Below are 21773 nucleotides of genomic sequence, written 5' to 3'. Positions count from 1 at the left end.
TGTGTGTCTCATGTCTGGGGGGAATTCTTATTGGTCGTGTTCGTTTGCCTGATTGTGGAGTGTCGATAAGCTGTCGTGGGTTGATGGAAGGTCGTAAACGGTGTTGACCGTTACAAGGACATTGTACTTCCATTTTTGTGTCCTTGGCCATCGCTTCCCAAGGAGGCTGCGTTACATTCCCTAGACGTGGTACGTGCTCTGCGGGTGTATCTGTCTGCTACGGCTCAGTTTCGGAGGTAAGAGTTACTGTTTGTATTGGTGTCTGGTCCAAAGAAAGGCCTGGTGGTCTCGTTGGCCACCATTTCTCGGTGGATCAGACGGATCGTGATTCAGGCTTATGCCCTGAAAGGGCGGGCGCCTCCCTTTCCTGTCATGGCGCATTCGACCAGGGCAATTGGTACTTCCTGGGCTTTCCAACATCAAGCATCTGTCTCACAGGTGTGCAAGGCGGTGACCTGGTCGTCCGTTCACACCTTTACTAAATTTTACAAGGTAGATGTAAGTGCATCTTCGGATGCTTGCTTCGGCTGCATGGTTTTGCAGGCGGCGGTTTAAAGGTTGCAACTCCTCCATTGAGGAGCACTGGTGTGTTGGGGTGACGTTTGGTTTTGATTGCTGTTCCCACACCTCATTTTTTTGACACTGTGTCAAAGAATATAAGGAAGCTGTGTCCGTCCATGGACAAAAGAGAAAATAGGATTTTTGTATTCACCGTAAAACCCGTTTCTCTAAAGTCCATGGACGGACACAGCACCCACCCCTCCTTTTTTAGATTTGTACTGCTTTTTGACGAACTGAGCTGCTCACTGCAGCGAGAGGGGTTATGACAAGAGGGACCGCCCCCTGGGTGGGGCTGTTCACCATTGCTAAAGATTACATGTTTTAACCATTAACATGTCTGCCTAGTCCTCTCCTGATAGACGGAACATAACCCTACAGTCAAGAATATAAGGAAGCTGTGTCCGTCCATGGACTTCAGAGAATAGAATTTTACGGTGAGTACAAAAATCCTATTTTTTTCTTTTTTACATTTTCAAAACTTTGTGATAAAAAACGAGATCTGCAAAATACTCACCGTAGCTTGGGGTGTCTACTTTACAAAATGTGGTCATTTGGGGGGGGTTTGTGCCATCTGGGCATTCCATGGCCTCCGAAACTGTGATAGGCAGTGAGGAGTGAAATAAAAAATTTACACCCTTAGAAAGCCTGAAGGCGGTGCTTGGTTTTTGGGGTCCCGTACACAGCTAGGCTCCCACCACACATGTGGTATCCCCGTACTCAGGAGAAGTAAGAGAATGTATTTTGGGGTGTAATTCCACATATGCCCATGGCATGTTTGAGCAATATATAATTTAGTGACAACTTTGTGCAAAAAAAAAATTGGGGCAGATTCAGAAAGATCGGCGTAACTTTCTGCGGGCGTAACGCATCTCATATACGTTACGCCGCCGTAACTTAGAGAGGCGAGTACCGTATTCAGAAAGAACTTGCGCCCTAAGTTACGTAGCGGCGTAGTGTAAATGGCCCGGCGTAAGCCCGCGTAATACAAATTATCAAGGCAGTGGGCGTGTTGTATTACAATGAGCCGTGACCCCATGTAAATGAGTGGCCGATCGAACGGCGCATGCGCGCGCATGCTCAGAGTCACTTCGCAAATACTCCCTAAGATACGTCGGCTCAATGCTTTGTCGACGTGAACGTAACCTACGCCCATCCCCATTCACGTACGACTTACGCAAACGACGTAAAATACGACACTGTTCCGAAGTTTCTGACGTCCATACCTTAACATGACTTAACCCTGCTTTATGAGGGGTAAACTTACGCCGGACATACGCCTTACGTAAACGGCGTAGATAAATCCAACGGGCGCAAGTACGTTTCTGAATCAGCGTATCTTGCTCATTTGCATATTCGACACGTAAAACAACGGAAACGCCCCTAGCGGCCAGCGTAAATATGCACCTAAGATACAACTCCGTAAGAGACTTACGTCAGTCGTATCTTGGACAAATTCTGGCGTATCTGATTCTTTGAATCAGGCGCCGAGATACAACGCCTCACATTCGGACTTACGACGGCGTATCTGGAGATACGCCGTCGTAAATCCTTTCTGAATCTGGCCCATTTTTTTTTTCCCGCAACTTGTCTAAATATAAAATATTACATGAATTCGACATGCCTCTCAGCAAATAGCTTGGGGTGTCTACTTTCCAAAACTGGGTAATTTGGGGTGGGTTTTAAACTGTCCTAGCATTTTATGCACAACATTTAGAAGCTTATGTCACACATCACCCACTCTTCTAACCACTTGAAGACAAAGCCCTTTCTGACACTTTTTTTCAAACTGAATTTTTATGGGAAAAACCACACTTTTTTTATTTTGAATGCACTAAAACACACTATTATGCCCAAATGTTTGATGGAATAAAAAAGATGGTCTTAGGCTGAGTACATGGATACCAAGCACGACATGCTTTAAAATTGCGCACGAACGCGCAGTGGCGACAAACTACATACATTTTTAAAAGCCTTTAAAAGCCTTTACAGGTTACCACTTTAGATTTACAGAGGAGGCCTTCTGCTGAAATTACTGCTCTCGATCTGACCTTTGCGGTGATACCTCACATGCATGGTGCAATTGCTGTTTACATATGAAGCCAGACTGATGCTTGCGTTCACCTTTGCGCGAGAGCAGGGGTGCTTTTTATTATTATTTATTTATTATTATTTATTTTGCTGTTGTATTTTATTTTTAAACTGTTCCTTTCATTTTTTTTTAATAATTTTTATTGTTATCTCAGGGAATGTAAATATCCCCTATGATAGCATGATAGCAATAGGTAGTGACAGATACTCTTTTTAAAAAAAATTGGGGTCTATTAGACCCTAGATCTCTCCTCTGCCCTCAAAGCATCTGACCACATCAAGATCGGTGTGATAAAATGCTTTCCCAATTTCCCAATGGCGCTGTTTATATCCGGCAATCTAAGTTATGAAATGCTCGTAACTTCCGGTTTCTTAGGCCATAGAGATGATTGGAGCCGTTCTGGTCTCTTATCAGCTTTATGGTCAGCTGGCGGAACCACTGGCTGCATTCTCAGGTTCCCTGTTGGGACAGGAGAGCCAGAGAAAACCATGGAAGACGGTGGGAGGGGTCTAGAGGCTAATTAGCTGCTAGGATTGCTTTTACATGAAAGCCGACCGCTAGGCTGAAAAGAATGATACCAAGATGATACCTAAACACGCAGGCATCATTCTGGTATAACCATTCAAAGTCCAGCAAGAGATTAATCGGTGGGTATGCCCACCATTAGAATACCTCCCTTCATCCACCCACTTCTAATGATGGGCATACATGCACCAATTTTTCACAAAAATTTTATCCGCTGGGAATCCGTCGGCTGGACAAATGTCCGCTCGGGCCTACACACGACCGGATCTATCCGCTGGAACTGATCCGCGGATAAATCCCAGCGGATTTTTTAACGCAACCTGTGCCTAAAATCTATATGCCGAAGCATGGGGGCATCCTCCCGTAAAAGTTATGCCACGTACACATGGTCTGAATTTTCCACGGCAAGCTTTTGTTGAAATTTCGACCGTATGTATGCAGCATTAGGAGCAAATCGCTCCTCCGCCCCTGCTGCCCCCATGCTTCGGCATATACTGTATGCTCTTTTTTAAACTGTGGTGGTGAAATCACCTCCTACAGCACTGGAGTCACGGCTTTATGTATTGTGGGAGCAAACGCTGTTGCTGTCAAGATAAATAAATCTGCGCTGCAGCTGAATGGCGTACCTGAAAAAATGGTTAACAGTAAAGTATAAAAAAATTACATACCTGAAAAGCATGAAAAAACATAACAATAAAACATTGCAGAATAGAATACAGTAAAAAAAGATCAGAACAATAGAGAGAGAATAGAGAAAGGGAGAGAACAATAAAACAACTATTTTTCTTTTTTATTATTTTTACATTTTTTTGTGTTTTTTTTTTTTAAACACGTTTTTTGTAACTGTAACTGTTCGATTAAAGATTTGGGTCTCTCAAATCCGATGACATCTTGGGAGACCCTGTGTAAGTGTGTCCTAGTCTGTGAAATGCTGTACCCTATGCTAAAACTGCACTAGTGTGTAGTAGCGTTCAAAACATTCACCTATGCAAAGACCAGGATTGTCAGGACAGCGTGAACAATAATAATGGGTGTCATGCCTAAATCCGCGCTTTCTACAGACACAACATTTTCTTTGGGGGGTTTGTTGGGTAGGGGTACTAGGGAGGACATACGGAAAATGCCTCTCATGCAGCTGGCTTACTGAATTTGGTTGGGGATGGTGGGGTGCAGCACCTCCTGGTTACAGAAGGGCTTGGACAATATCTCCCTGGAATTTACAGAAAGATCCAGTCTGTCCTGAAGCTCTGTATAGCACACAAGCATTCAGCAAAGCCAATTGAAATAAATATACAGACACTTTTTTGTACCAGTGTCTGGCCTTACGGGCAACTAGATACGGCGCGAACAACTGATCGTTGAGGTCCACCCCTCCCATATATTGGTTATATTTGTGGACACAGAGGGGTTTCTCCACAACACCAGTCGCCGTATGAATTTGGACTGTTGTGTATACATGAAGGGAGGAAAGAACGAAAATATTCTTATTATGCCTCCACTTCACAGCAAGCAAATTATTACACCTTGAGCAGGCTCTCTCCCCCAGGCTAAGACGGGAATCTACAAGCCACTGGGATAAGCCCCAGGGATTAGGTCGCACAGTGCCACATGCGCCAATCTAATGATCAAAGTGACTAAAAAGTGGCACGCTCGTGTAATAATTGTCCACATACAAATGGTACTCCTTTCTGAATAAAGGTGACACCAAGTTCCACACTATCTTGCCAGCGCTCCCCATTTAATCTGGGCAGTTCTCAGGCTCTACGTGACTGTCTTTTCCCTCATAAACCATAAAACTACATGTATAGCCTGTGGCCCTGTCACAGAGCTTATACATCTTGACCCTGTATCTGGCACGCTTGCTGGGAAGGTACTGTTTGAAAGACAAGCGGCCAGAAAATGTACTCAGGGAATCATCAACGCAGACAACTTGATGGGGAGTATACAAGGCTGCAAAACATTCGTTGAAGTGGTTTATGAGGGGCCAAATTTTGTAGAGCCGATCGAATTCAGGGTCTCCACGAGGACGACAAAGTTCATTGTTGTTGAAATGCATGAACCGCAAGTTTTGCTCGTATCATTTCCTGGCCATGGAGGCAGAGAACACGGGCACATGGTAATCTGGATTAATGGACCAATATAACCGCAGCTCTCTCAATTTAACTATGCCCATGTCAAGGGAAAGGCCCAGAAAGGTCCTAAATTCGAAAACCTTAACTGGTTTCCATTCTCTGGCAAGGGAGAGGGGAGGGGATTAGCGGCGATGAATTGACCAGCATACAAATTAGTTTGGTCCACAATAGATATCTTCCGTGAAAAACAGCGAATAAAAATCAAGTGCCGTAAAATCAACTGTTTCCACCTGAATTCCGGGTTGGCCAGTGAATGGGGGAAGTATGGGTTCTGCAGAAGTGGTGGGCACCCAATCAGGATTGGCGAATTCTGCAGGAAGGACACTATGGGCACGACGGGCCTGTCTTTGTCTTCTTCTTGGTGGCAGCGGAACACTACTTGTGCTTGCCACCTCGCCAGCTTGATTTGCACTTATGGGACTCGCCACGTCACCAAGTGTTACTGCAGTGCTGGATGTACGACCAGGGTGTACTAGGCCGCTGGTGCTTGCCAGTTCACCAGAAGGATGAGTGGCACTAGTACTTTTCTGCTCCATATAAGAGCCCTGCGGTTCTTGCACCTCATTAACAGCAGAAGAATAGGGTCAGGTACGTCTGACCTTGGCAGGGTCCACAACTTCGTTGTCAGAGCTATCTGTCATGGAGCCGCTGTCGTCTACAGGATCATATTCTGAGCCTGAACCTGACAGATGAGTGACCTCCTCTTCAATATCTGTCAAGCTCAGAAATGTGTAGGCCTCTTCACTAGTGTATCTTCGATTTGCCATTTTGGGCTCTAAATGGGTATCCTTGCCGCGATCCATTAGAGATCAAAAGGACTCTGTCCACTTTAACTGGAGAGGCATATAGCGATGCTCTCCAGGAGAGCATGTTAGGGCCAAGGCCTATTCTAGTTAGGACAGCTCGTAGGTATACCCAATCCACCCGGTCAAAAGCCTTTTCGGCATCAGTGGAGAACAGGACATATGATGTGTGATTATACTGTGACCGTGCCCAGTGTACCAGCTGAATTGCATGGTTGGATTTGTCTCTGGTTTCTCTCCCAGAAATAAAGCCTGTTTGGTCTGGGTGAATCACTGTTGGCATAATGGGTTAAGGGTGGTTGGCTAAGATCCTTGCTAATATTTTTATATCAGTGTTTAACCACTTCCCACCCTGCCCATCGTCAAATGACATCTGCAGGAGGGATCTCCCATTCTGGGCGAGTGTTATATGACGTCTTGGTCTTCCTAGCCGTCTAGGGGGCGCGCGCCTGCCGCGTCACTCAGGAGCCGATGCGAATGCCCGGTGGCCGTGATGTCTGCCAGGCACCCGCAATTGCCTGATAACAGAGCAGGACCGTGGATCTGTGTGTCAGGTGAGAGGAATGAGCAGAACAAATTACCACAGCAGGGGGAGGCTCGTGAGGGCTGTGAAGGCTGGGAGTCCGAGCAATAGGGGTCACCCCTGGGCCTATTCTGGCCTCTGCGGCGTGTAGAGCGCCAGGATTGTGGTCAAGGTGGGAGCGAAATCTCCGGCGAGGGATCTCGATAGAAGGTAGTCCAAGGTGTTTCAGGAACTGGGGTAGGTCGACTTTGTTCCATAGGATGAATTGGTGGCCCTGTTAAGTAACCAACTAATTGAAAGGGAAGCCCAATCTATAGATAGGCTTTGGCTCCTGCAGGGCCTCAAGCAGAAGCTAGAGAGCACGGCGGTTGCATCAAAGTGCACCTGAAGAGATGTGGGAAAAGAGAGCTTTGCGCCATCAAAGTCCACATAGTGGACACCCCTGACATGTAACATTATGCATTCTTTCAGGGAGTATTTGTGGAGCTTGCATATGATGTCCCCAGGTTTGTCCAGGTCCTCTGAAGGCAGGCAAAGTGATCTATGAGCACAATCTATTTCAATCTGGTCGGGCGCCTCACGGCCAAAAATCTGTTTAAAGACATCTTTCAGAGTGGGTGCAGTAGCCTCTGGCAAGCCTCTGATGCGGATATTATCTCTGTTCTCAAAGTCATTCATCTGGTCTAGTAAAGAGGTAATCCTCTGATCCTGTGCTTTAAACCTCTATGTGAGTGCCTGCATGGTGGGGGTGACATCGTCCCACTGTGTCTCCAATGCTTCTACTCTGTTCCCATTATGAGCTGTGTCAGCTTGGAGCGCTTTAATTTTCCTGCCCTAAGGCGTTCTAATTGTTATATAGTTACATAGTTGGTAAGGATGAAAAAAGACACAAGTCCATCAAGTCCAACCTGTGTGTGTGTTTTTATGTTAGTATTACATTGAATATCCCTGTATGCTATGCTCGATCAGGTATTTTTTTGAAATTATCTATTCTCCCTGCTGATACCACTGCCTGTGGGACAGTAAAGAACACTCTACGCAGTTTAAGGTTAAACTGCTTCTCTTCTTACTTTAATGAATCGTCGCGTGTCTTTTTAAATTTCCTTTCACAGAAACATTTTATCCCTATTGTGGGGTCACCAGTGTGGTATACTGTATGTACATTTTTTATTTTTTTTTAATCAAAAAGGTTTTTATTGCTCACAAAACATACAGTCAAGAAAGGATATAGAATGACATCTCACACCATGTATTCCAACATCTAATATAACAGAAATGCAAATCAGATTACAACAGTATGGCAAGAAATCATTTCACATACTCAATACACCGTCTCAACCAGCTGGACCCACTTTGCCGAACCTCCTTCCCTATCCGCCCTCCCACCCCTCCACCGTTCAAATACCGTGCCAAATATCAAGATAGGTGACCCTGACAATTATTTCTGCCCCTACACTCCTCCTAATAGCCTTGCCTGCAACAACTCCAAGGGGCTTAGCCCTGGTGTCTCGAGCCATGGGTCCCAAAGCTTAAAGAATTTCCCTGCGTTCCCTCTGTGTTGGTAGATATATTTTTCCATCAGGAGTGTTCTACCCATATGCTGAACCCATGTCTTGGACGAGGGAGACTCTCTCGATTTCCAATGTATAAGAATGAGCTTTCTCGCCTGAAACAATGCCCTGGCAAATGCTACTCTGGCAGCCTCCTCCGCTATCGCCCCCTCAAGAACACCCAGCAGGCAGCGCAGTGGGTTCAGTGGAACGTTAGTCCAGGACACTGAATTCAGCGTAGCCAGGACCTCCGTCCAATACCTATGGAGCTTGGGGCAAAGCCAAAGTAAGTGAATCAGATCCCCCTGGGCCGCCCTACAGCGTCCGCAAAGTCCGGAGCCCTGCCCATTCTAAAGAGTCTAGCCGGGGTGAAGTGCACCCTTAACAGGATGTAGAGCTGGGAGACCCTCTGTGACACATTCAGCGAGCAGGTATTTACAGCCTGTAATGCCTCCTCCCACACCTCACCCTCAATGGGCCCCAAGTCTGTTTCCCACTGTTCTGCAATCCTCATAGGGTACCCCTCCAGAAATGAAGCCAGGAGCATGTTGTAGCACTGTGAGATCATGTCCTTGGTGTTCCGTGCAGAGCTCACCACCCGGAAAATTGGCGTGGGGGATTGGACCCAGTCCACAGCTGTCCCCTGCGCCCTCACTGCGTGTTGCAATTGCATATAGTAGAACTGCATGTTATTTGGTAGGTTAAATCTAGTCCTGAGCTCATTGAACGAAAGCAGGGCCCCCCTAAAGACATGTTTAAGGTGCGTGACCCCCAACGGCCCCCACCTGCGACCCTGGTCAAGCTTGGCCAGCTCCCCATAGGAGTCATTCTCCCACAGGGGGCTGAAGTCAGTGAACCCCACCACATTTTGAAGCTGCCTGACTTTGTTCCAGATCTTCTGGACTAAAGCAAACGTGGGCATACGCTTATTGGGCTTCTGAAACCTTCGAGCCTCCAGCCCCTCAGGTATCGTGGTTGCCCCAGAGGCCCGCAGCATAAGCCTAGCCGCAGAGGTCCCAGGGAGTGGTCCCATGGCCCCTATCAGATGCTGAAGCTGTGCCGCTAAGTAATACAACCAGGGATTGGGTAGAGCTAGGCCCCCTCCCTCCTTCGGGCGCTGCAGTTGTTCTAACTTTATCCTAGGGGTTTTGGTGTGCCATAGCAACTGTCTGAAAAGAGAGTCAACTACTCAGAATATTTTAAGGGTAATGAGAATAGGTGCATTGTGGAGAAAATATAGCAGTTGTGGCATCAGTATCATTTTAATGAGGTTTGTTTTACCCGCTAGGGACATTTTCAATCTGTTCCAGATTTGGATCTTATCCCTGAATTTGGACAGCAGGGGGTGCACATTTAGTTTGCAGTAGTCCGTTATTACAGGAGATATCCAGACCCCCAAGTACTTAAAGGATGGCACTACAGGGACAGAGCAGGGCAAACTACTCCCGGGCGCCGGCCCCCCGTCAAGGAACATCAGGGCCGACTTCGTCCAGTTAATAGTAAGGCCTGAGAAACGACCAAAGTCAGTAAGAATGGACATAATCCTCCGTATCCTCCAGACAGAGGAGCATATCGTCTGCATAGAGCATGATTTTTTCCTATCCTATCCTATCCGCCATTCGTTTTGCCGCCTTTGGCGTAGCATACAGAAGCCGTACCCATCTCAGGAACCTAGGGCCAAAGCCGAATTTAGTCAACACCGCCCAGAGGTACCGCCAGCCAACACTGTCGAAGGCCTTGTTGGCATCTAACGACAACAGTGCCCTGTTGCCGGCGGAGTCTGAGGGAGTCTGCATGTTCAGATATAGCCGACGGAGATTCGTCGCAGTTGATTTACCGGGCATAAATCCCGCCTGTTTGGGATGTATAATGGACAAAATGATTTTGTTCACCCGCATGGCCAGAACCTTCGCCAGTATTTAAACGTTGCCTTGTAGGAGAGAAATAGGCCTATACGACCCGGGATCCAGTGGATCCTTGCCCGCCTTTAGTAACAAAATAATGTTCGCCCTTGTCATGGAGGGAGGCAGGTCACCCGAGTCAAACGAGGAGTTAAACACCTCAAGTAACTTATTGCAGCATCACCTCCCCATACTGAGTGTACACTTCCATGGGTATGCCATCATCCCCCGGGGCCTTACATGTGGGGAAAGTGGCCGCCGCCTCCCAGAGCTCCTCCAGGGTAAGCGGCCTCTCCACCTCAGTCCTCGCCGTATTGCTCAAGACCCGGAGGGGCCACAGCATTAATATAACCCTGCAGCTCCCCGTCGGTGAAGTCATCCCTCGATTTGTATAATTCTGAGTAGAAAGTAGCCAGCTCTGACAGGATAAGCTCCGGTTCGTTCACCAGCCGCCCCTCAGCATCGCGGATCGCTCCTATGGCAGGGGACGACTGCTGCGATCGGGCAATTCTAGCCAGTAAGCGACCCGTTTTCTCCCCCTCCTCATAATAGGCCTGCTGGGTGAAGAAGCGCTTTCGCTCCACGGCGGAGGATCTCAGCCGGTCCAGGGAGTCCTGGGCCGACATCCATGCCTCCCTCGCGGATTGGGTGGGATCTACCACATAAGTCAGTTCCAAATGCTTCACCTGGTCCTCGACCCGCTCCAAAAGAGCAGACGAGTTGTGTTTTATGGATGCGATTTCCTCAATAAATGTTCCTCGCAAGCACGCCTTAAAGGCATCCCAGCCCAGGGCACGGTTCTCCCCTCCCCAGTTTTCCACAAAGTACTGCTCTATCCGGCGCGCAACCTGCTCATGGGATGTAAAGAGTTTCAGCCAGAAGGCGTTCAGTTTCCACGGGGCTCTAGGCAACGAGGACACCGGACGAGTAACCATGTGAGCCACCAGTGGAGAATGGTCAGATACCCCCCTAGGGAAATACTCCACCCTGGGGATCATATGGAGAGCCTGAGGGGACCCCACACACAAATCAATACGGGATAAGGACCCATGTGTTTTAGAGAAGCAGGAGAACTGCTTGGCGGTGGGGTTCCTAGCTCTCCAGACATCCAACCACCCCACCTCCCCCAGCAATCTACTCAGTGTTGTTCCTCGACCTCCCTGAGGTATCAGGGCTGGGGGATGCCTATCCACTCTAGGATCCATGCATGCATTGAAATCCCCCATAATCATAACGGGGACATCTGGTTTGTTTCCCAGGTAGGACAGAAGGAGTTGCAGCACCTCCCTAGAAAAAGGGGGGGACATACACAAAAGCTAGTACCATAGTCACCGTAAATATCTTACAATATAAAAATACATATCTACCTAGAGTATCTATTGCAGCATCTATTTCCTGGTAGGCCAAGGAGCTGTGCACCAATACACTCACCCCCCGCGAGTACGTGGTGTGAGTGGAGTGGTACGCCCTGCCCACCCAGGAAAAACCCAGACACCCAACCGTGTCTTTTGTAAGGTGAGTTTCCTGAAGCCCCACAATGGCAGGGAGGAACTTTTTCAGGCCCGCACGAATCATAGTGCATTTTAACGGGTCGTGCACCCCTCGCACGTTCCAAGTCACTATCGGGGTGGTGGCCATGGCGAAGTTAAATGGTAGTCATAGTCCAAGGCCCGAGGCCCCAGGGTCATCACGGGCTCACCGGGTTGCCTCCTTGGCTGCCCCTAGTCCAGCAAACAAACCAGCGTCAAATGGTGTATTCCTGTGAGCAGTGCAAAAAGAACTGTAAGCAATAAAGAACTGATCAAAAGAGTCCACAATCTGGCCCCAGCCGAGGCGAAGGGGGAGTTCTTCCACCACCCTCCATTGTGTGGACCCAGCAAATCGTGTGTGCCAACAGGGCACCAAGAAACAGAGTCCCCAAGCCGGGGTGGGTCACTGGCACCAAACATCTCGCAAGTGCATACCCCCCACTGTAGCATAGAGTCCAGTGGGGGTGAATTTCAATTTCCGAAGCTCTCAATAGACGCTAACAAAATGTAAACAGGTAAAATCCCGACTTGCAGGTAACAACTTATCTGGTCTGCGGCGAACACTTCAGCATGTAGAAACGCAGGCAGGGCCTCAGTCTCCTCTGTCATCCTCTCGGCGTCTCCTCAGGTCATGTTCATTATGGTCAAGCCACTGCGCGGCCTCCGCAGCGGATTCAAAAAAGGTAGCTTGGCCTCTCACCGTGACCCGCAGCTTGGCTGGAAACATCATAGCATAAGTAACTTGTATCTTCTGCAAGCGTTTTTTAACCTCCGCAAACTTGGCCCTCTTGCGCTGCACCTCCGCCGAGAAGTCTGGATAGAACGATATCCGGGCCCCTTTGTAATGCACTGAGCCCCTCTCCCTGGCCAGCCGCAGGATAATTTCCCTGTCCCGATAGTTCAGGAGTCTGGCGAGCATCGATCTGGGGGGGCTGCCAGGGGGAAGGGGCCTAGGAGGCGTGCGGTGCGCCCTCTCCACCGCAAACAGCATAGGAAAGGTCTCCTTGCCAAAAATGTCCTGGAGCCATGATTCAATAAAGGTCGTGGGGTCCCTACCTTCCACTTTTTCCGGGAGCCCCACTATACGAACGTTGTTCCGTCTAAGGCGGTTCTCAATGTCGTCCGTTTTCGTGGTGGCTTGCGCGGACTGTTGCAATGCAGACCTGGCGTCCCTAGTCAGGGGAGGAAGTGCATCCTCCATCTCACTGATGTGGCCTTCCACCGCTGTGGTCCTCTCCCTGATCTTCTGGAGGTCATGGCGCATGAGGGACACAGTCTCAGTCAGTAAGCTCCCCAAACTGCACTTTCAAGCCATCCACTGAGGCAGTGACCGAGGTCGTGCATTTCTGCACCGCCCAGAGGATTTCACTAAGCGTGGGCTGCGAGGCATCATCCTGCATCTCCCCAAATAAGTCCTGCATGGTGTCAGGGGGGCTCTCGAGCGGCAGCGTGTCATCCATGGTCGAATCGCCATTTTGTCCCTGCACTCTCTGCGCCCATGTAAGTTGTGATGTTACCGGGGAGCTGGTGGGGCCTTGTAGTTTCTGCGTGTAATACAGCATGTCCTTAGGGGGTTCTCTCCCCTGGTGTCTCTGTGCCTTAGGAGCCTTACCGCCAGCCTCCAGGTGTTTTTCAGCTCCGCACGCTGCCTTCTGCTGCTGTGAGGCTCCAGCGCCATCTTGGATTTCCATGGCCGCTGCGGACGCGGCTCCCTTCTCGGGTTTGCGGGTCATCCGGACCTCGTCGACCGCCCAGACACCCTCCGTTATGGTCAGTGCAGCCGTGGTAGGTCAGTCGCCTGGATCGGTAAAGGATCAGTAGCGGGAGCTCCGTGCAGTGCGACCGCTCACATGCCCGTCCAGGCCACGCCCCCCGGTATATGTACATTGAAATGATATCCCCTCTCAATTTTCTCATCTCCAGAGAGAATAAGTTCAGTGCTTGCAGTCTTTTCACATAGCTGAGATCCTCCAGCCCCTAATTAGCTGTGTTGCCCTTCTCTGGACTCTTTCCAGTTCCAGCACATCCTTTCTGAGGACTGGTGCCCAGAACTGGACAGTATACTCCAGGTGCGGCCGGACCAGAGTTCTGTAGAGTGGGAGAATTATTGTTTTATTGAAGTTAATACCCTTTTTAATGCATTCCAATATTCTGTTTGCTTTGCTTGCAGCTGCTTGGCATTGCATGCCATAGCTGAGCCTGTCATCTACTAGGACCCCCGGGTCCTTTTCCATCCTAGATTCTCCCAGAGGTTCACCCTCCTATTGAGTAGATTGCATTCATGTTTTTGCTACCCATATGCATTATTTTTTTTATTTTACATGGAACCTCATTTGCCATGTAGTTGCCCACCCCATTAATTTGTTCAGATCTTCTTGTGAGGTTTCCGTGTTCTATCTTAGCCGCCCTGATTTCACCCTTACATTTCTTGTTGCATTCTTTGTAAAGTTGGAATGCTGATGATGATCCCTCAGCCTTGTATTTTTTTAAGGCCTTCTCTTTTACTTTTACTAGCTCTTTTAAATTGATTTCCCATTGGGATGCACTAGCTAATGCCCTTATTTAATATGCTCCTAAAGCACACCCATTTTTCCTTCGTGTTCTTTGTTCCTAGGATTTGATCCCATTCGATATATTCTAGCAAGGAGCGTAGTTTATGGAAGTTGGCTCTTTTGAAATTCAGTGTCTTTGTATTCCCCTTGTTTCCTATTTGTGTGACTTATACTGAAACTAATTGACCTGTGATCGCTGTTTTCTAAATTGCCCTGTATTTCCACATCTGTGATCAGGTCTGTATTGCTAGGAATCAGTAGGTCAAGTAATGCATTGTTCCTTGTTGGTGCATTTGCCATCTGACCCATGAAATAGTCCTGTAAGACATTTAGGAAATGGCGAGCCTTAGACGAATGGGCGGTTCCTTCCACCCAGTCTATGTCTGGATAATTAAAATTCTCCATTATAACGACACTTCCCATACTTGCTGCCAGGGATGGACTGGCCATAGGGACTACAGGGAGTTTCCCGGTGGGCCGATGGCTCAGTGGGCCGTTTTTTTAAAACAGAGATGCTGCTTGGAGGACTTTTTGTAACGCCCTGGCAGCGCCCCAGTGTGAAAGCACTCAGGCTTTTACACTGGGACTGCAGCGGAAGCGTTTTTCAGTCGCTTTACAGGCGCTTTTTTTAGCCCAAAGGCGCCTAAAAACCGCCTCAGTGTAAAAAGGGGTGCTACACTCATCCCCTTTCTTTTACACTCACTCTCTTTTTCTTACACTCAGCCCCTCTCTCTCTCTCTATCTCTCTATTTCTCACCCTCTCATGATATACAATAATGGATGTAGGGGCCTTTTGGAGGGCGTGATTTTTCGCGGGGGGGGGGGCTTGGTGGCGGGGCAGCATTTTATTGAATTAAAGTGGGCCGGTCTGGATGAAGTCCAGGGCCAAATTTTTGTCCCAGTCCAGCCCTGCTTGCTGCCATTCCAAACTGTGATAGGAGGTCCGCCTCCCCCTCCTCTCTCTGGTTAGTGGGCCTATAGCATACTCCCAGTATTACTTTCCCATTGGTTTCCTCCCTTTCAAGCTTTACCCATAAGGTTTCCACCTCCTCCCTTGCTCCATTTGTGATGTTGCCCCTCACATCCACATGTAAGGCCCCGTACTCACGACCAAACATGTCTGCTGAAACTGGTCCGCAGACCAGTTTCAGCAGACATGTTTGGCCGTGTGTTGGCCCGAGCGGACCATTTTCAGGCGGAGCGGACAGGTTTCCAGCGGACAACTGTTTCCTGGACTTGCTTTAAAACAGTCCGCTGGAAACCTGTCCGCCCGGACATGTACGGTCGTCTGTACAGACCTACCGTACATGTCCTGCCGCCCGCCATCCCTCGCATGCGTCGAATGACTTCGACGCATGCGTGGAAGCATTTTAAAGGCGGGCCGCCCACGTCGCCGCGTCATTGTCGCGGCGACACCGCGTCATCGACGCGGCGACACCGCGGACACGCCCCGCGTAATGTTTACGCGCGGACTTCTGTTCGATGGTGTGTATAGCCATCGAACAGAAGTCCCCGGGCAGTCCCCGGCCAGACATGTCCGATGGAAACGGTCTGCAGACCGTTTTCATCGGACATGTCCTGCCGTGAGTACAAGGCCTAAATCTTTTTTGATATACAGGCATACCCCTCCCCCCCTTTTTTTTTACCCTCTCTATCCCTGCAATATAGGAAATACCCTTGAATGGTTACCAGCCAAACGTGAGAGTTGTTGCCTTGTACAATAGAAGCTCTAGTTCTCCCATCTTGTCTGCCAGACTCCTGGCATTGGTGAACCAGCCAAGCAATTTTGAACGGTCACATACTATCTCTTTATTGAGTGTCCTGAGGTTGCAAACCCTGTGTTAGAACAGTTCCAGGTCAGCATAAGTGGGCAGGGATAAGATGTGTGCCCCCAGATCCTTATCCCCAAAACCTGTCCCCCCCCTCCCCGAGCTGCCATCCGGACAATCCGAGCAGGAAGGTGAGGTGGAGGTAGCGGAGACAGTGGATGTTGCAGAGAGGGGATCAGGGAGGCTGCATGTGCAGCACCAGCTTTTTCACTGACACCATCTTGAAAGTCCCGGACCTCGGCGGGTCTCTGTGAGGTAAGCATCCATCGATCCAGAGTGGTTGCCCGGAGTCTGCTATGCCTGTGAGGATGTCCTCCGCTTGGGAGTTCTTCTGGAGAGTCTCCTCACACTCCCTTGTGAAGCATTTTTAATATAATATTTTGATGTGGAAAGTGGAAAATATATGCCCAGAGGGATGCCATATTGAATGTAACAGCATTAGAAGGCTGCTATCAGACAGGGAGTAGATGATAAAGTATACTCCAATACTGTACCAGTAAACTCCTAGTGGCCCAGGGAAGCTTTTGCATAAGTTCTGAGGTTTGTATTTCATATATTTTATTTTTTGACATAAATCATCTAATTGCTTCAATGAATAACAGTTACAGAACATTGAGTTACCGTAATTATAAATTAATTTTTTTTTTTTTAACTTTAACATGGTATTAGAACATGGGTAAATAAATTGATGTGAATGTTTCCTTTTTTTCAGCTGAATGTAATCTTTCTTGGGATTGCTCTCTTTAAAATGTTTCATCATACTGCTATACTGAAACCTGACACGGGGTGCCTAGACAACATAAAGTAAGTGATGTACTTATAATGTTACTTAAAAAATGTAAACTGTTAATCAAATGGCATTGCTGAAACGTAGAATGGGGGACATGGCTGAGGCATGGAAAAGTGAAGACGTGTTTTTACTGAACTCTTGCACCTCGCTGCCTTCACAGCCATGCAACCAACATTGCCATATTACCTCCAAAAATAAGAAAAACATACCTGAGGCACACATTCACAAAATCTTAGTGCACTTAAAAAACAAAAATAGTCTAAAAGCCCCTGAAAAAAAAACATCAAGAAAAATATTGTCAATCACTAGGGGGCATATGCAGTTGTGCAGAGGGGACTCGGTAATAGAAAAGCAGTTAAATGTTACAATGCAAGGAATACTGGGTAAACAATAAAGTTATGCATAAACAAATTGCATCCAACTCTTCCATAGTTGTAAGCATAATAATGTGCACAACTGGGATAGATTACTTAAAAACATGATAGGTAAACCTTATATTACAGAAGGTTTAGCTGATCCTAACTACTGAGTGTAAACTAAGTGCTGTGCCACTTCCTCACTGGGCTGGGAACACATAATGCTGTAAAAGAAAACAAAAAGGAGAGAGGGGTGCCAAACAGCCTCATAGGGCAGTGGTTCTCAACTCCAGTCCTCAAGGCGCCCCAACAGCTCTTGTTTTCAGGATTTCCTTCAGATTAAACGGCTGTGGTAATTACTAAGGCAGTGAAGCTGATCAAACCAACTGTGCAAAATAATGAAAAGCCTGAAAACATGACCTGTTGGGGCGCCTTGAGGACTGGAGTTGAGAAACACTGTCATAGGGTACCAAACAGCCTCATACAATTTTATTCAGCGTATTTAAAAATGTTCAAAAGTGTTGCACTCTCAAACATGGAAAACCCCAGGCTCGTTGCTATGTTATGAAAAGTCAGTCCTTAGATGATGTAAACAAATGAGTGTATCGCTCAAAATGGTGAATATAAAAGTAAATGAATAAACGTAAAAGGTGAATGTCAATTCAACAGTGAACATGAGTGAATGAACAACCCATATATATAAGTGCAAAAAATTATATAAAAAAAACATTCAAAAGTCTAAATTCATGTGGCGACACCAAGAGGCGGTTTATCCGAAGAATAAACGACCATAGAAAGTCTCTCTTGACGTGTACAGGAAAATTGATAAAATATTGATCCCAAAAAGTGCAGTAGAAAGTGATAAGGTTGGCATGTTAACCAGAGACAATGGACACACGTACTTTATAGCAGGTGTGTCAATAAGGCATTGGTGAGGGTGAACCTCAACGAAATCCACCACAGGAGGATACTGTAAGCAGCATAGGTCCCATTCGATATACCCCAAATATGGTATATTTATGATAAAAAAGGGGTTTATACTTAGAAAAATTCTGAATAAACAAGCTTGTAACATGTAAATATGCATTCGTTCCATGACCGACACCCTACGCGTTGTGTCCTATTGGACATCATCTGAGGTGTCTTAGATGATAGTTGTAGAGACCGGAGCAGATAAATTGACAGACACCTGGAGGAGAACGCTGACCCTGACAACGCTGGTGTCGACTTCTTCACAACACAGCAATGTGTCTGGATTTTTTCATGTTTTGTAAATGGCAACACTTTTGTACATTTTCTAAAACACCGAACAAAATTTTACCTTCAGCATGTGTAAAGCCCAGCAAGGAAAGGGTGAAGGGACACTTCACAGCTAATTCTTGTTTCTCATCACTCATATTCCTAGCAGCCCAGTTGTCAGTGGTGATGTTATGAGTAAGGAGACAACGGCTGAAACATGTTGGCACCTCTGCTTTTCCTTGTATATAAGCTGGAGAAGGAGTAAATACATAGAACAGAGAATGGGAGCTGTGTTTTCCTTGTGTTTGGTGTCTTCATTTGTGGCCAGCCAACCCAAACAACATCAAGCTACCCGCACTTTCCCTGCTAAGTGACCTATTGCCATGATCCTGCACTCACCCTCCCTTTACAGGTTGGAAAAATGTGATCGGAATTGCCGAAGCAAACTCATGAACCAAAGTCAGACAAGGCAGCACACGCAACACCTTTGCATTGACTAGAGACTAGTCCACAAACAGTTTTTTAAACTATTTTCATTAAGAAGTTCAAAAAACAAATTACAATAATTATACTAAACTGCAAGGTCAACCGGCTTGCCAGACAGACTAGTCACGACACTCTCAGACACGACCAATTAGTATTCCTCCTGCCCTCACCATTTACAACGAAAATATAAAAGTGCACCCCTCCTATTATCATGGAGGAAATACTCCAAAAATCTTGACGCAGAGTAAAAAGGTGTATAGTTTCACCTTTTTTTGTATGTTTCCAGGAAGACTCTGTCTATTCAGACTCCTATCCAAACACAGCAAAAGGGATCTTGTATACAGATGAGGACACCTGTTCCACCTTGTGTGAACCTGTAATTTTTTTGTTCTTACAGACCATACAGATCTACCCAGCCTGTTTGCAAACTGATTCAACTATCTGACTGGAAGGAGGCCACCACTCTAGCTTCACCCTTTGGGGTAACCTTGTAAAGTGTGAAGACTTGATCTTCCTTAAAGACCTAAACTTTCCCACACACATGAAATATATTCAGATTTATTCAACCAATTTAACATAACAGCATCTGGCTTCGTAAGAGGAATTTCCTATTTACAATATATCTAGATTCCTTACTGCTACCACTGTCCTTATATGGAGAGTTGTTGTCATCCAAGGTGCACAACTACCAATTTCCCATTGGTTTGTAAAGGGTGACATTGACTTCAAGGTGTTCACTCTGGCAAACATTTACTTCCCAAATTCTAACCACTAACCAAACAAACATTCTTGTAAAATCTCCAAAAAAAGGCCTTACATGGACCAAAATTTGTCCGGTTCAGCAGGGACAAGCCATATTTTGATTCATGTATGGGCTAGCTGGTTGTATACAAGTGTTGTATACTCGTGTACAACCAGCCTGTTGGGTTTTTCCTGAATGGTCAGTGCTGTCAGCTTTATCCGGCAAAATTGATCCTTGTATTCTGTAAACAAACTGAAAAATTAAACTGTTAGTAATGCAGGATTACTGCTAGATAAAATTGTGCCCATTATATGCAGCCTCATTGTGCCCATCAATTTTGGCCTCACTGTGCCCATCAATTTTGGCCTCACTGTGCCCATCAATTGTAGCCTCACTGTGCCCATCAATTGTAGCCTCACTGTGCCCATCATATGCAGCCTCACTGTGCCCTCACAGTAGGCCAATCACATCCACATTTCATGTAAAATAAAATAAAACAACTTAACATAAGATGTCCTCATCAGAGCCCCCTTTTACATCAGATGTCCCAATCAGAGTCTCCCTTTACATCAGATGTCCCCATCAAAGACCCTCTTTACATCAGGTGTCCCCATCAGTGTCCCCCTTTACATAAGGTGTCCCCATTAGTGTCCCCCTTTACATCAGGTGTCCCCATCAGAGTCCCCCTTTACATCAGGTGTCCCCATCAGAGTCCCCCTTTACATCAGGTGTCCCCATCAGAGTCCCACTTTACATCAGGTGTCCCCATCAGAGTCCCACTTTACATCAGGTGTCCCCATAAGAATCCCCCTTCACATCAGATGTTCTCCCTCTCCTTCCCCTCATACTCACAGCTCTCACAACAAGTCGCCTTTCAACCACCTTCAAAATGGTTGCAAACACGTCATGCTTCCCATAGCAGCTGTGTGTCCAGCGCCCTGCACACACTTTTTTAGAATTTTCGATTTATTTTTTTCAGTGCTTACAGCACGTCATGCTTTCCATATACCCCGTCCCACACACAGTTAACGGGCCATTGTTTTTTTATGATGAGTAGCTTTGGGTTGGTGGTGATTTAATTTCACTCCTGACCCTCATGGAAAAAAACATCCCAAAAGGAGCCTCACATATCTATTTTTCAGTGAACAATGAAGTTGGAAGGTCTCTTCATGCCCACCAAATTATCAATGTTTGGTACATTCCTTATTCTCAAGACAGACTCCAGCCAACTATCAACTTTCTAGTAGAAGTGATTGGACAGGTTTAGCAGCCACTTGATTACTTGCATGTACCTTTGTCTCACCCATTCCTCCTGAGTATTCAGAGCATCTATGGTAGGTGTCAGCAGAGAGAGTGGAGGAAAATGAGTTGGGGTTGCTTTACTAAAACTGGAGAATGCAAAATCTGGTGCAGCTCTGCATAGAAATTTAATCCGCTTTCAGTTTTTTTTGTTAAAGCTTAAGGGTACTTTCACACTGAGGCGCTTGGTGCGCTGGCGGTAAAGCGCTGCTTTTCTTAGCGGCGTTTTACCGTCGTGTTTGCTGCGATTTTTGGGCGCTAGTGGGGAGATTTTAACCCCCGCTAGAGGCCGAAAAGTGTTAAACCTGCCCTCAGGCTTTCACACTGGATAGAAAGGAGCGGCTCTTTCAGGGCGCATTGCAGGCACTATTTTTAGCACAATAGCACCTGCAAAGTGCCTCAGTGTAAAAGCAGCCTTATTGAACAAGCCAAAGTTAGAAGCTAATTGGCTACCATGCACAGCTGTCCAGATTTTGCACTCCAGTTTTAGTAAATCAATTCCTAGGCCTATTTCCTATTAAGTTTACAGAATTTATTCCAGAGTTTAAAAAAAAAAATCTGATAAAACATGCTTATTTGTCCCAAATTTCCAAATCAGATAACAATCCCATGTGCCTGTCTCCTTCATTTTGCAACACTCTATAAATCATCCTTATTCAGGCACATGGAAACTGAATGAAAGTTCACTACAAAACCTAGAGATTAGGGCATAACCAATTAAGGAATTCGGTGATTTCTTTTCTACCAATGCTGACACAGCATAACCTTTTAGGACTGTTTCACATGGGCTTCAACTTGCTTCCAGCAACTTCCTCAAATGCCCTGTACACACGACTGGTTTTCCCATCAGGAAAACTGCGATGAGAG

The 21773-nt window shown here is 46.8% G+C and overlaps 1 protein-coding gene across 18 annotated transcripts in view; it reads left to right on the top strand.

Moving 5' to 3' along the window:
* Nucleotides 1-21773, top strand: part of ADGRL3 (adhesion G protein-coupled receptor L3) — a 1059382-nt gene that overhangs the window by 765916 nt on the left and 271693 nt on the right. For all 18 annotated transcript variants that reach the window (XM_040322560.1, XM_040322545.1, XM_040322548.1 and 15 more), the window contains one exon: nucleotides 16707-16798. In XM_040322560.1, coding sequence (XP_040178494.1) covers nucleotides 16707-16798 — 92 coding nt within the window. The remainder of the gene's footprint in view (nucleotides 1-16706; nucleotides 16799-21773) is intronic.

Source organism: Rana temporaria, chromosome 1 (genome assembly GCF_905171775.1).
Source record: "Rana temporaria chromosome 1, aRanTem1.1, whole genome shotgun sequence".
Taxonomy (NCBI): domain Eukaryota; kingdom Metazoa; phylum Chordata; class Amphibia; order Anura; family Ranidae; genus Rana; species Rana temporaria.
Note: the sequence above shows the minus strand (reverse complement) of the source record. Positions and strands in the feature narration are given on the sequence as shown.